We start from the raw sequence: 15,374 nt of genomic DNA, 5'->3' as shown, positions 1-15,374 counted from the left end.
GACTTAGTGATTTGTAAGAGCACTTGGTACATTAAGAAAACTTCTTCTAGTTAAAATACGCTCTAATTTTTCCCTCAGACTATGATCTGACTTTTTATGAGATTTTGATGTGCCTAATTTTTTAACCATGGTTAACTTATTGGTCCTTTTTTTTTTTTAATGGCTCCAAGGTACATTCACATGCATTTCTTCACTTGCCTATCACAGTGGCATGGGGAGACATTCATTATGGTCCCATTTCACCTACAAGCAAACAGGCTAAGTGACTTGCTCAAAAGCACACAGCAAAGTGTGGGTGAAACCAGGTCTAGAACTTGGACTCCCTAATTCCCCATCCGGCTTCTTAACACCTGGCAGCCCATCACATCTTCCAAAAGGGGGTTTCAAGTAGTCATTTTCTTTACACCATTTTTTTTCAAACCTTTAAATGAAATAATAAGCACACACAACAGAAAATACAAACTGATCTCAGTGTTGACCTTTTCAAATATTTAGTTGGTTACAGCGCTGAAGAGGAGGATAGGATAGGAGGCTGGAGGGGTGTGACCCCCCCACTCACCCTCCAAGGTAGATGCCACCCAGAGGCACAGAGCCCTGCGACCTGTTATCTGGAGCCCAGCTCTCTCCCAGATGCCCGCGTATCCCACTGTCTCCCAGACATCACATAGAGGTCTTTCAGGCACCTCCAACTGAACATGCCCAGAACTGAACGCACCATGTTCCCCCTCCAGCCTGTCTTGTCCCCAGCTCAGCTAAGCCACCCGTGGCTCAAGCCATAAGGTGGGAGTCACGATGCTTCCTGCTCCTCCGGCCTCCACCATCTGTCACAGAGATCTCTACGTTCTACCTTCTAAGCACTTTACGAGGGGTCCTCTTCTCTCCACCCCCACCACCCAGCCCCTGCTCCAGGCCACCCCCATCTCTCTCACTATCGCTGCAGCTTCCTAACGGGCCTCCCAGTCTCTACGCTCATTCCCTCTTGCACCCCTGCAACAGCCGCCCTAGAAAGGTATTTCGGATGGAAATTTCTCCATCTTCCCGCCTGGCTGAAAGCCTCTGTGCATTCAACACAGAAGTCCACGCTCCTTGCACAAGTCTACGACGCTGCGCACGACCTGGCCCGGCCCACTTGGCTCTCCACCACTGGCCTTCTCAAGTTCCGGAGTCCCAGAGCCCCTCCCTGAGCTGGGACGGGCGAAAAGCAGGTTCTGCAAGAGCGTGCGGGGCGCGCCTCGGACCCGTCGGGGCGGAGGGCGTCCTGCAGTGACTGGCCGGTGATCTCCGACCCTGCCAATCTCAGAGAGGGGCAGGGTCTGTCTGATGGTCTAGGCCAATCCTAGAGCGGGGGCGGGGCTGGAGGCGGGACTCCGGGCTCCTCTGCTGGCCCGGGCTTTCCGGCCTCCCATACCTAAGTGCCCGGCCGCCACCGCACACCGCACCTGCTAGCCAGCAACCTCGCGCAGCTCTCGGCGCAATGGACCCGGCGTTGGCCGCGCAGATAAGCGAGGTGGTGGCGGAGAAGATGCTCCAGTACCGGCGAGACGAGTCAGGATGGAAGATTTGCCGGGAAGGCGTGAGTGAGGAGCTGGGCAGGAAGGGGTCGAGGGGCCTTTGCTCCCGGGGGCCGGGGTTCCAGAAGCCCCCAGGCTGCTCTCTCCTGGAGTTCTTTTCTGCGTTCCATCCTCCGGAGCTAGACTGAGGAGGAGATCGCACTGGGGGTTGTTTCCTTAAAAAATTATCGGGCCTGTTTTTGCACACAATGACCCCCCCCCCCCCGGGAGATAAGTATCTGTCCCTTTCTTTGAAAGACTTGGCCAAGGTCACCTGGCTGGTAAATGGTTAGGATGGAACCGGAAGCACCAGGCTCCAAAGCCTTTACTCCTTTCCTCAGAGCAGGAGCCCCTCGCTGCCTTCCCAGGAAGGTGGCAGAGGGGTGGTGCTGGTCACTGGACACTTAGGATTTTTAACAAACAGACATAAATTGCCCGAGGAAACAAGATGCATGGTGATTTTTAAGGTGGTTTGAAAACTCCCCAGTGCTCTTACAGTCAGCCACATAAGATCCCTTTGTCCATCACATCCTCCTGGGGGCAGCTTTGTCCTGGACCAGTCCCCACTCTGCTACATGTCAGTTGGATACCTTGGAGATTTGCATCTCTTGGGGCTCTCGACTTTTCTTCGGTAAAACAGGGGATTGGGCCTGGTGATCTCCCAAGGGCCCTTCTAGCTCTAAAATTTTGCGATTCTGTGCCTTTTGACAGAACGGAGTTTCAGTTTCCTGGAGGCCGTCTGTGGAGTTTCCAGGGAACCTGTAAGTGCACCCCTTGTTCAAAGCTTGTCAAAGGTGCCGCACCTTTCCTGCTGTTTCTGTGGGTTTGCTTCCTAAGAGACTCTAGTCAACCCTAGCACCTGGAATCAACTTGCCAGTTACCTTCCAGAAAAGTTTCCGTGTTTAACTACATCATTTCCTCAAACTATATTCTTATGAAAGCTTGCCTTCCGTCCATTCCTGCAGGCCTGAGGGGAGGTGGGCTGGTAAATGTCAGCCCCTTCTCTGCAAGGCTGTCGTAAAGAACAGTGACAGACGTGACTTCTAGTCCTTATATGTAATCCCAGGATAAACAAGTTTGACGCCTTGGGGTCACATTCCTCTTTGTGCTCCAGGTACCGAGGAGAAGGCATTGTGAATGGGACACCAGAGCAGGTGTGGGACTGTGTGAAGCCACTTGCTGGGACCCTACGAGATAAGTGGGATGAGAATGTGAACAGTTTTGAAATTATCGAAAGCATCACTGATGTAAGTCTTTCTAAGCCCTGTTATCCCTAGACAGTAACCTGACTCTGTTCCCTCTGCGGGGGGTCAGTGACACCTTTAGGCAAGAGGAGTACACTGTGAGCCCCTGAAGCCCAGCGAACAGGTTGCCCACTGCTTGACACTCAAACCCAGCCTCGGCCCAGGTACAGGTAGGTAACAATGAGACCCAGAGAGGTAGAGCTGCCCTAAACAGAGCTGAGAGAACATAGCAGTGGATGATGAAGGCAGGAGTGCAGAGTGAACATTAGCTCTGAGGATGCTGAAGCAGTGCCTGGATTGGAAACATCCGCTCTAGTTTGAAATATTGCCCGTTCCTGGGACCATGGTAATGAATTGAGTCCTGGCCAGAGAGTCAGGATTCTCTGCCAGCTGTAACGCTGCGCCAGGCGGCAGATGCTGGATGACAGTTGCTCCATTGGTAAAATGTGTGGTATCTACTCTAGCGCTGCCCAGGAGAACTTTCCGCTATGATGGAAATATTCTCCAACAGCACTGTTCAATACGGTGGCCACTAGCCCCACGTGGCCACAGAGCATTTGAAAGGTGTCTAGTTTGAAGAAATAAATTGTTAATTTTACTTAATTTTCATGACTCGATGTAAATTGAAATAGCCACATGGAACTAGTGGCTACCGTATTGGACAACAAAGGTCTAGTTTGTCCTGCCCTGGGATCCGCTGTAGTATTAAGTATCCACCTCCTTTTGATTATAGAAGTTAAGGAGAAAAAACAAAACAAAACATAGCCAAAACGAATTAAAAAGTTGCCCTGGGGAAATGTTGCCGGCTTTTTAAAATTTGAATGGTGCCTTGATTTTGACATCTGCGGACATGGTACCCTCTTGGGTGTTTCTGTAGATGGTGCTGTGAAACCTCAAGCCATAGTTCTTTACTGGTCAATCCGTAGGACCCAAGTGTTCTTAACCTTGACCAAGAATTCACATTTCAGTTCATTATCACAAATGATGTCAGTGTTTCCTGAAGGGTGGGGCACCTAATGTTGGGGCACTAGGTGATTCAGTGTATTAGGTCTTTAACAGTCAAAGCTGAAACTGAATCACACATAGGGAGGTCACCCCGTTTCAAATCTTCAATCTCTCTGATAACTTGAAGGGAAAAGTCTGGGATAGGTGCTAATGTGCCTTTGACACCTGTTTAACACTTGCGAATCTCCATTATAACAAGCAGACAGCTGGCCTCAGGCTCAGAATTAGAACCCAAAAATCCCTTGTGTGTGTGTATATGTATACATATATATATATATATATTTTTTTGCAGTTGTCTTTTATTTATGCCAAGTGGTACCTTTTTTTCATTTCCAGTAGTTAAATAGCCTCCTTTTTAAAATAAGTTTAACTTTTAAAAAGTGAGCACATTTAGATAAAAATATTAAGTGAATAACAGGATAGGTGCTACCAGAGATAGGAAAAAATTGTGAAGATAGTATACAAATAATTATACACAAATGCTTGAAGTTGAGGAAACATGGGTTAATGCCCTTTGAAATGTAATGGAAATGTAATAACAGAATGACAGCATGATTTTGACAAATCTCAAATATCCTAATTCTAAGATTGATAGATAGTAGATGGATGGGTGGATGGATGAGATACAGAGCCCTGCCACAAGTCTGTGGCAGTTATAACACGTGCTGCCGCTTTCAGCATTTCTTACCAATATGTCCTCTTCATCTTGTTCTCCAGACACTCTCTTTCAGGATTGATGCGTTTTGTAGCAATAATCAGGAGTGGAACCTGTATAGTTACTTTTTGAAAAATCTCATCACTTCTGCCATTCCTACTACAAACTACTAGAATTCAGAAAAGGCAAAATTACCTTGTTTCTAGCAACAAACTTTGGCCTTTAAAAAGAATATATGCTTTAAGAGAGGGGAAAACATGGAAATTCTAACTCCAGTGTGCAGTGCCTTGGTTAAATGTTGAAATCAGCATCCCTCAGTGTCCCTTTGGCCCCCTGGAGGATTTTACACCCTAGGACAGTGTATGATTGGAAGATTCCAGATGGGTGGGGTATGTGGCACCTTTTTCAAGTGGGAAAGGGAAACCTGCATGAAGGTGCAGGCTGTTCTCAGGCAGGTCATTCTAGGAAGGACACATGGAGGATGAGCCCTCTGGAAACTGATTCCCAGTGCTCCCAGAGCCCACTGGAAAGTTCTTAAGTGCCCCCAGGGATTGCATGCCCACCTGGAAGACTCATACCCAGGGTCAGAGTTTTCTCAGCAACACACGGTGCCCCTAGTCTTAATAGCCAAAGAGGCAAGAGACCTTCTCACCTGCTCCCCAGAGGTCTCCCCAGGACTGTCCCATCCTCGGGCCTGACCTGTACCTTGTGACCTTGAAAGGACTGGGGTCCTGCTGGAGGAGGGGAATCATGGGATAAAGCATGGGGTGGGTTTGAAGGGCCCTTGGCTTGTAAAGTGGGAGAATGGACTTGGTGGGATATTCTGAGATGGAGTGCAGTTCAAAGGGTGCTCCCTCCCAGGGCTGGGGCTGGGAGAAACCAGAAAGCTGCCCAGGACACACATTTAAGGAGGCACTGCTCTCAGGGTTAGGCAAGTACCCGGTCGGCCTTAGGAAGGAATGGCCTCTCTTGCCTCACCCTACTCCTGGCCCTGTTCAGGCCTCATCTCCACCCTGAGCTTTGTGGTGAATTCCTTCATCTCTCCAAGCCTCGGTTTCCTCACCTGTGAAATGGGTTCATGAAACCTATTTCTCAGTTGCAAAGGACCACTGAGAGCTTTGTCCAGCCGGGCTCTTACTACGTGCTCAATTAATGGCAACTCTCATGATCTTTTGAGACATAAGCTCAGAGTGGTCCTGATTGGCCATGGGCAGCCCGTGTCACAACCCTGGATTCTACGAGCTGGGTGTGTTGCCATGACCCTTGGCACGTCCAGGAAAGTTCATTCTAGACCCTCCAGGTCACAGCACCACCCTGCTGTCAGTGCTATTCCCATTTTCCAGACCCTGGGGTATTGGGACAGGGTGGATGAGCTCCGAGTCGAGTTGGGGCGGGGAGCAGATGCGCAGCCATCAGACGTAGCTGGATCCCCCTTTGCTCTGACAGACACAGTGCGTCAGCAGGACCACCACCCCCTCGGCCGTCATGAAGCTCATCTCTCCCAGAGACTTTGTGGACCTGGTGCTGGTCAAGACGTATGAGGATGGGACCATCAGTTCCAATGGTGAGCGACGGCAGGGCTGCTGCAAAGCCTTCGTGGGATGCTGGGCTCTGTCTCCTCCACACCCGCCCAGCTCTTCAAGGAAAGCCGACCAGCTGGAAATCCCTGGAGCACTCACAGCCTGGGTCCTTTTTTCTGTGCCAGCCTCCCCTTGTCAGGTTTGGGGAGATTCTGTGTCGGGGGGTCTGAGGTGGGAGAGTCCACACACTAGTAATTTTAGTTATAAATCGCAGATTTCGTCAGCACCCCGTTTTCATCCCTGCTGAGGTGCATAGTTTGTACCCTAGACATGCGGGGTACGGTTTGGCTTCAGGGAACCCCAGGGTGCGGTGATTCCCTGCACCCACGGAGCACCGTCCCGAGAGGGCTGTGGGGCTGTCCGCTCCCCTCCTTCCCACGGGGAGCAGAGTTCCTGCCTCTGCACTTTTGATGGTGCGTCCCGCTGAAAGCCACAGCGCCTGCCACTCCTCTGAATCTTGCACATGGGGGTAGGTTGTGTGTCCATCCACACCTCTCGCAGCTGCGATTTGAGAGGGGTCCCTTCGTTCTCCTGCCCCCAGGCCTCATAGTCTGAAATGTTGTTTTCACTAATATTCCAGCAGGCTTGGGGAAGCTGTGGACATGAGTGTGTGCGTGTGTGTGTGCGCACGAGTATGTGTGAACGTGTGTGTGAGTGTGAGGGACGGGGGGCGGCAGTAGGAAGAGCTCAGGGCCAAGTGGCAGGGTCGTCCTCTGACGCCTGGGCTCCAGGTGACTGGTCTGTACCCACCGTGGGTGCCCGGTAAGGCCCTTCAGCGGCAGTGGCCCAACTGCCCGAAGTTGTAGCTCACTGTGCGTCTTTCTCTGTCTTCCAGCTACCAGTGTGGAGCATCTGTTATGTCCCCCAAAGCCAGGTTATGTGAGAGGATTTAACCATCCTTGTGGTTGCTTCTGCGGACCTCTGCCAGGGTAAGGATAACCTCTTGGATTGAATGATGTGCCCAGACCTAACTGTGGCTTCACTGAGGACATTCTACTCAATGGCAACATGAACGATGATTCGCAGTAATACAAATGCCTCGCCACTCTGTAGGCCTTGATGTTACGGAACCCTATACACACACATTGGTGACGTAACACGCCAAAGTTCTCGGCACGTGGGAAAGAATTGTGGGCAAGTGTCATTATTTCTGATGTGGGGAACCCTCCCTCCGGCCCCAGGCAAGCTGAGCAAATGTCACGGTGCCGTTTAGCAAATGAGGAAACTGAGGCTCGGGGAAGTTAGGTGGTCTGTGCAAGCTCACAGGCTGGCCATGGGGGCCCTGGGCACCCAGTCTTCTCCTCCATGTTCTGAGTGCTCTCCACCAGCCTGGAGCAGGCAAGAGCTTAGCTGTCCTCACCCCTCACCGAGGAATGGGGTGGAGATGCTCGGGGCTAAAGGGCGATTCTCAGAGCACACCGTGAGTCAGCCCCAGAACTGAGCTCAGAAATGGTTCTGTCCCTATTTTCTCGCAGGTCATGGCCAGGTTCTTTTTGAGTTTTTGGTTTTTTGGTTTTGGCCTCACCGAGCAGCATGCGGGATCTTAGTTCCCTGACCAGGGATCGAACCCACGCCCCTTGCAGTGGAAGCGTGGAGTCTTAACCACTGGGCCACCAGGGCCAGGTTTTTACCGGGAGCTTTCCGTGTAATAATAACCCAAAGGTCACTGGTTTATCCTGGGAACCACTCAAGTTGACAAAGAAAGAAACTGTACCTGAGGTTCTGTCCCTGTCACCCTGCAACCCACAAACAGACACCAGCAGGGGAAACATCGATGCTGTCACTGCACAATCCCAGGAGAAGGGTTTTGGTGCTATAGCATTGTACCGAAAACCCACATCCCACACGTCCACCTGACACTTCTGACTAAGCTGGCTTTTCAGACATCTTGTGGCAGACTTCTGTTAAACGTAGCAAAACTTTCTGAGTTTGAAAATAATAGCATAGCTGCAGTCCAACACAGCTCCCCTCACCACGCGCACACACACACACAACACACACACACGCGCGCGCGCGCGCGCGCACACACACACACACACACACACAGGAATTTTCAGAATAAGAGTCAGCGCACCTTCCCCTTAGGGGCTGAATTCTATGGATATCTTCCTTGGGGAGAACATACAATTTGATGAGTATCATTATGCCTCATTCCAGATGGCAAGAGTTGATTGCACAGACTTTGTAGCTGGGTCACTTAGAGCCAAAACCCAGCTAGTGTGGAGGTGTTTTTCTTAAGACATTTTAAAAACATTTTTTATTATATATGTTACAAATATTTCTTCCCAATATGTTATATATATATATATATATATATATATATATATATATATATATTTCTTGTTGTTTTATCTTTTGGCCACACCGCATAGCATGCGAGATCTTAGTTCCCCGACCAGGGATGGAACCTGCCTCCACTGCAGTGGAAGCGTGGGGTCTTAACCCCTGGACCACCAGGGGAGTCCCTAGTGTGGAGGTTTTGACTCAGCTCGCTTGAAAGCATTTTATGTGGACCTGAAACCTGTGACTGTGATGGTTCCCATCACTCTATGACTATAGGCCTGTTCTAGTTGCTATGGATTCAAGAAGTGATACTAATCGTGACAGGAACAGCAGCAAATGTTTATACATCACTCCTGTGTGTCAGGCACTCTTCTTTATATTTTATAATTTAACTCATTTTTATTCTTATAACAATTCTAAGGTACTGTTATTACCTTCATTTTTTATATGAGGACTCTGGGCACAGAGAGGTTATGTAACTTACTCAAGATCACACAGCCAGGAGCTGGTCAAGCTATAGCATCTGACTCCAAAATCTATGCTCTTAATCTAGATATTGACCCTTCAAAAGAGATAAGCCTTCTTGGAACTTAGATTCTAGTGGGAGCAGGGTAGACAGACAAAACACAAGCACCATAATTATATCAGATGTACACGCTTATAATGATCAGATTTTAAATGATTTGGAGAAAACTGAAACCAGATAAAGGTGCCGGGGAGGGATGGGGGAGCTAGACCAAAGGCCCCCCTGATAGGACGTTTGACCAAAGCACAGCACAGGGAGCCTTGGGGATGGAAGGGGGCTGGGGGGAGTGCGTTCCTGGCAGAGAGGGATAAGCAGGTCCAAAGTCCCTGAGGTGGGGGCAGGCAAGGGGCATTGAGGGAAAGGCAAGGAGGCCCCGTCACCGAGGGAGCAGGGCCCACATCTTGGAGTCGTGGGCGCTGTCCTCGGAATCGAATGGGGCGCTGGCGGGGAGTCTGGAGCAGTATGTGCCCTGAGCTGGGTGTCCAGTGCTGTGATGCCTCTGGAGTGGGCGAGGTGGTGAGCCAGAGCAAGGGGACGAATTAGAGGTGACGGATGGTGGCGCCTGAGTCGAGTGGCTGCAGTGGACAGGGCAGGGCTGTCGGGTTCTGGTTGTTCTGCAGGCGGGGGGGCTGGTGTTTGTAGCAGGGGTAGCGTAGTCACATCGTGAATGCAGCCCTGCTCTGTGCCCAGCGAGTCTGCTGAGTGCTCTGCACGTGTTAGCTCACGAATCCTTACAACAAGGACCAGTGGTGGACGCCGTTATCTAGCCCAGCCTCCTCCATGGGGAGACCAGGTGATTCCAACATCTCTCTGAGCCCCCCCTTTGCCAGCTCTGTTAATGATGTCCAAGCGAGAAACACTCTTCACCGTGACCACTCTGTAAGGTACCGAGTTTGCCTCTTCCACCCGGCCTGTTGCGTGTTTACCTCCTACCAAGCCCCGTCTTCACCCGGAGGAGAGCATGGTCACTGGGCAGACTTTCTCCCTCACCTGTTCAGGCCAAAGAGGACAGCACTGAGAAGTACGAGGGCTTGAGTGAGCCTGGAGAGGAGGAACAGAGAGAAGAGAGAAGGTCCCAGCAAAGGTGGAGGGGCTGGGGGTTGGTGAGCAAGGAATAGAGTCCGATGATGCTGAGGCTTTGGGATGGAAGGCAGTCTGTGCCCCCCCCCCCGCCCCGCCCCGAGTTCAGGCTCTGTGCAGAGAAGGCACGAGCAGAGGAGAGAAGCCTGCCCAGCCAGCACCGTCCTGCACTGTCATTCATCTGCTGGTCCCCGGCCCTGTCTGTGCATCTGGGAGGGAGGGCAAGGTTCTAAAGGCTCTCCACTTCTCAGCCCTTGACCTCCAGGATGTCAGGAAACATTTGATGGGCAGGTGCAATGCTCCGTGGGGTTCCTGTTGAGACTCTGAGGCTGCTGACAGCTCCATTCAAATGAAACGCCAAATGGTCTCCGCAAAGCCCGTGCCTTTGTTGTCCTGGCAATTGGGAAGTTTGTGACACTGAAGACCCCTTGTCCCTACCAAGTTGGGTCCCATCTCCTCCCGTGCGCGCCCCTCACTGAATCTGACTCTCGCTGGTGGGCTTCACTGCCTTGTGCCCCTGAGCATGAGGCCACTACGTGTGCAGCCCAGGGAGGTCCGCTGAGTTGCTAGGTTGGTGAGTGGACCCCGCCTCTCGACTTCGGCACAGGTCTGTGCCATGTTCCGTGTTGTGGCCTCCCTCGGGGCTTCTGCCACCCGCAGCCAAAGCCCCTTCACATGGGCGCGAGTTACGCGTCAGGTCTCTAAGTCAGCCCTTCTCACGCTTTTGGTCTGAGGCTCCATTCCACTCTTCAATATTATTCAGGGCATCAAAGGGCTTCTGTTCATGTGGATTATATCCATCAGTATTTACTATACTTGAAATTAAAACTGGGATATTTAAAAAACATTTATTTTAAAATAATGAGAATACGTGTATTATACGTTCCCATAAATATTTTTGTGAAAAGTAACCATATTTTTCAAAAGAGGAGAAAAGTAGTGAAGAGTGGCCCTGTTTGACATTTTGGGAAATCTCTTTAATGTCAGGTTTAACAGAAGCTCATATCTGCTTCTGCATTCAGTCTGTTGTGATATCACACCTCATGTGGCCTCTGGAAACCTCCCCCGGAAGCTGTTGACAGCTCCATTCAAATAAAATGCTCAGTGGTCTCCACGAAGCCCATGCCCTCATGGTCCTGGCCAAGAGAAAATTCGTGAGAGTGAAGTACACGCTGAGAGAATGGGAGTGAAAAAGGCAAATCACATCTTAGTGTTGTGATGAAAATAGCTCTGACCTTGCAGACCCCTTGAAAGGGTGTCAGGAGCCCCCAGGAGCTGCCAGACCATTTGGAGAACCGCTGCCCTCAATGGACAGAGTGCTGCATTGTGTCTGTTCCTCCCAGGACCCGGTACAGGAGTGACTTCTCTGAAAGCCTTTGCCGAGTGAATCGGGCACAGGGAACGAATGACCTTCCTGGGCTGGAAGTGGGGGGTCGTCCTCGCGCAACGGCCTGGCGGGGCCACGGAAGCATTCATGAGAGGACCCGCTTCCATCCTGAAAAGAAGCAGGTCCAGAGGGATGCCCTGGGCAGTGAACCCAGCGAAACCCCTGGGTCTGGACCGTTCCCCTGGGCGGGCTCTCTGCTCCAGACACATAACAGCCCTGGCCTTGCTTTCACAGGGAGCCCAACAAGACCAGCCTTGTCACGTTCTTCCAGACCGACCTCAGCGGTTACCTTCCGCAGGGCGTGGTGGACTCCTTCTTTCCCCGCAGCATGGCCGGGTTTTACGCCAACCTCCAGAAAGCAGTGAAGAAATTCTACGGCTGACATCCTGGCTGGTGGGCCGAGAACTGCCATGACTCGTGCGGAACTGCCATTGTTGGGACGCAGCTGGAGAGCCTGGGAGAACACGGGCTCCAGTGGAACCGCTCTACCTTTGGAACCCACCAATGACCAGACATCAGCCAGAGGCAGCCCTGGCCCCTCCTGCGCCTCCTTCCACTTGGGTGGGGCTGCCATTTCCCAAGCACCCCTCCTCCAGCAGGGTGGCCCCCCAAGCCCCCCGGCCACTGGACAGGGACTCTGCCCGGGCACCGTGCGATGCTCGCGGGTCCAAAGCCTTTCTGTGCCGATCACTCTCAGAGACCACGTCTCCCCGTTTGTTGAGAAGAATCACCATCAATCCCGAGAACCTGGCCCAGCCCCTTGGTAGCATTCGCGCTCTCAGTCCTGCGCCACAGATCCCCGGATATGCCAGACTTTCCCCCTTAAAAGACGTCAGCTTGGCAAAATGATGCTGAGAAAATGAGTTAAGCATTCAGGAGAAAACACTTTCAATACTCCTTTTGTTGTCTCTTCTGTTCAAATCATTTTTCTCTCTTTTTCCCCCTGCATGAGTTAGCGTTCAGGCGCCCCCGGGAAACCAGGCCGTTTGAACCTGCCCAGGCAGCGCTCTGGAATTGATTCTGGGCTCAGGGCACCTACAAGGGGAACTTGGAGGAGAGCCTCCTCTCCCCTGGGCATTTGCCGGTTCTTGTGTTCTGTTATAGAAGATGGAACAGGAGTCCTCTGGCCTCCAGGACCTGGTGAGCCCGTACTGCTGTCAGCGGGAAGGACAGAAGAGCAGATGCCCCACCCCCAGCAGTGCTGGCTAAAATCGCCCCCAGGCCCTGCTGCAAGATGAAACGACCCCGAACGGGCTATGCCCAGCCCGGTGCATCGTCGGAACCAGGGAGCACGGCCTTGCCACCTGGAAGGGGCTTCACAGCCACACGACTCCCTGTCCTTCTCTCCGGTCAGGGCCACACAGTCCTGTGTGGAATCCTCCAACATTCCCTCACGAGCTCCTCCATGGGCCCACCAACTTGCTGGTGAGGGAGGCCCACGTGTGTTTGACCAGAGTGCCCTCGTATTGCAGTTTCTCAGGTTACCAGCACCCTGTGCAGAAAATTTCCAGAGTCCTCAGCCTTTGCGCCTCCAGATGGAAAACGTTCTCCTCGTATCAGAGTATCTTGCTTCCCCCCTTTGAGTCCTGGGGTGCCTGTCTTCTGAATGTGCCGAGGTCTGAGCAAGCTTTAAAACATGAAAGTTCAGTGTCAGGGGGTTAGAAAGCCTTCTTTCTGGGCTCTAATGCAGCTGCAGATCCCACAATCATGCCATGAAGATCATCCCCCAACTCCCTCTTCTCATCAAGAAATCTTCACAGGACTCTCCTGTTGCGGAGCACAGGCTCCGGACGCGCAGGCTCGGCGGCCATGGCCCACGGGCCCAGCCGCTCCGCGGCATGTGGGATCTTCCCAGACCGGGGCACGAACCCGTGTCCCCTGCATCGGCAGGCGGACTCCCAACCACTGCGCCACCAGGGAAGCCCTCCAGGACTCTTATATGTACTTAGATTTCATTCATTCATTCGCCAAGAACTTAATGGGTCCTTACCTTGTGCCAGACGTCGTTCGGTATCAACTCATCACAATTTGATCTCCCAAACCCAGCCAATTCTGGGCACGCCAGCCCAGGAGACCCAGGAAGGTGGTGGTCGTACCAAGATGGAGCCACCTGTGCTGCCCCATCTGGCCAGGAGGGGAGGTCAGCCTCCCAAGAACACGTCTCACTGGGCCCACTGCATGGACTGCACCTGCACTGCTCCTACGTGCATCTGCTGGCAGTGGGTCAAACTGGTTTGAGCACTGGACCGAGTCAGAAAACGTGCAAGTGGTCCCATCCCTGCCAGTTAGAAATGATGCCCTCAGACAGTCACTTAACACTCCTGTGCTTTGGCTTCCTGTCTTTAAAGAAAATCTGGGGACATGAATACCAGTCCTGGGGTAGCCTGCTTAAGAGTCCATGCAGATGAGATGATGATGGTGAATCAGTGAGATGCTGTACAAAGCCAGGAACGAGGGCTGCCTGGGAGAGACTCTTGGATGGACTCATTTCCCTGGAGAGTTAAAGTAGATCCGGGATTGTTGTTTGTGTGTTTGCGGTGTTGGGGATGACGGGAATCATTGTTTGCAAAGGCGCTCTTTTCTCTGCCTGCTGTCAGCTCTGAAGAAGGTGGCCAAGGCGCACTAAACCTCACCTGTAAACTGCAGCATCGTGACGCTCAAATGGATGGGCTTTTGTTTTAGAACCTTCTTGCTGATTCTTTTTTTTTTTTTTAATAAATTTATTTATTTATTTCTTGGCTGTGTCGGGTCTTCGTTGCCGCGCCCAGGCTTTCTGTAATTGCGGCGAGCGTTGCGGTGCGGGGGCTTCTCTTGTTGCGGAGCACGGGCTCTAGGCACACAGGCTTCAGTAGTTGCAGCGTGCGGGCTTCAGTAGTTGTGGCGCACGGGCTTAGTTGCTCCGCGGCATGTGGGATCTTCCCGGACCAGGGCTCAAACCCATGTCCCCTGCATTGGCAGGCGGATTCTTAAACCACTGCACCAGCAGGGAAGTTCCTTTCTTGCTGATTCTTGATTTGAAACTGGAAAGCTGGCAGTGGCAGCGTCCTCAGTGGTTGTATTTGAGCTGGGGGAGAAGGGGGTCTTCAGAGACAGAGGGGTTCCTGGGAGGGCCTGGGCGCATCCTGGCTGCATGTGAGTCTTCATACAGCCTCACTCACTCACGTGATTCATCTGAGCTCCCAAGGAGGCACTCTCCGTGCCCCAGGCCCATGGCTGGCACTGCGCTCATCCTTGTCACCACCTCCCAGTCCTGATGGAAAGACTCTCCTTCCCCAGGCTGGTCCACCTTCATCACCTGGCTGCTTGATAAGACTCAAAACAATAACCCGATTACAGGAAACATGACTGTGTGCAGACGTGAGACTGCGGGGGTGAGGGGTGTGCCGCTGAATCCCATGGCCTGGGTGCCCAGCCCTGGACAGGCACACAGTAAGATCCGGGAGGGTGGGTGTCGAATGGGGTCATACCTTTCATTGTCAGACCATGTTCAAAGTCAGCATTTCTCTTGAATCTAAGGAGCTGACGCAAATGGTCATCTCCAAGTTCTCGTCTCCTCTAGAGCTTGACACAGATGACGCTGAGCACATAATTTCTCAGGCAGAATAGGGCACTGGGCCGGCACCCACTGTGGAGAAGTCACTGAAGGGGCTCGCATGAAGATTATCATTCCCCGGGAGAGTTTTCTAAGAGTTCACTGCCAGGAAGCAGATTCTTAGCTTCCTGTGGACCCTGGAGAAGCTATTGGAGGACATTAAGATGACCCCTTTAGGGGCTTCCCTGGTGGCGCAGTGGTCGAGAGTCCGCCTGCCAATGCAGGGGACACGGGTTCGTGCCCCGGTCCGGGAAGATCCCACATGCTGCGGAGCGGCTGGGCCCGTGAGCCATGGCCACCGAGCCTGCGCGTCTGGAGCCTGTGCTCCGCAGCGGGAGAGGCCACAACAGTGAGAGGCCCGCGTACCGCAAAAAAAAAAAAAAAAAAAAAAAAAAAAAAAAAATGGGCCCTCTGATACTGGCCCAGGAGTAAGGACTTTTTGTGTCGTGTCTGTGGTCCTTGCCAGGTCCTC

At 52.1% G+C, this 15,374-nt stretch overlaps 1 protein-coding gene across 2 annotated transcripts; it reads left to right on the top strand.

The window, feature by feature from the left end:
* Window positions 1-1,413: 1,413 nt before the first annotated feature.
* On the top strand, window positions 1,414-14,034 carry STARD5 (StAR related lipid transfer domain containing 5). 2 transcript variants are annotated; one of them, XM_060120700.1, is made up of 6 exons: window positions 1,414-1,573; window positions 2,262-2,311; window positions 2,665-2,797; window positions 5,901-6,018; window positions 6,870-6,963; window positions 11,545-14,034. In XM_060120700.1, exons 1-6 carry the CDS (start codon window positions 1,475-1,477, stop codon window positions 11,690-11,692), a joined length of 642 nt encoding a protein of 213 aa, XP_059976683.1. In that variant the 5' UTR covers window positions 1,414-1,474; the 3' UTR covers window positions 11,693-14,034. The 2 variants fall into 2 exon arrangements, with proteins under 2 accessions (XP_059976683.1, XP_059976691.1); XM_060120708.1 differs by lacking the exon at window positions 11,545-14,034 and adding an exon at window positions 11,166-11,526.
* Window positions 14,035-15,374: the final 1,340 nt, after the last annotated feature.

Source organism: Lagenorhynchus albirostris, chromosome 1 (genome assembly GCF_949774975.1).
Source record: "Lagenorhynchus albirostris chromosome 1, mLagAlb1.1, whole genome shotgun sequence".
Taxonomy (NCBI): Eukaryota; Metazoa; Chordata; class Mammalia; order Artiodactyla; family Delphinidae; genus Lagenorhynchus; species Lagenorhynchus albirostris.
The sequence above is the reverse complement of the archived record's forward strand: the minus strand, read 5'-3'. Positions and strand labels throughout refer to the sequence as shown.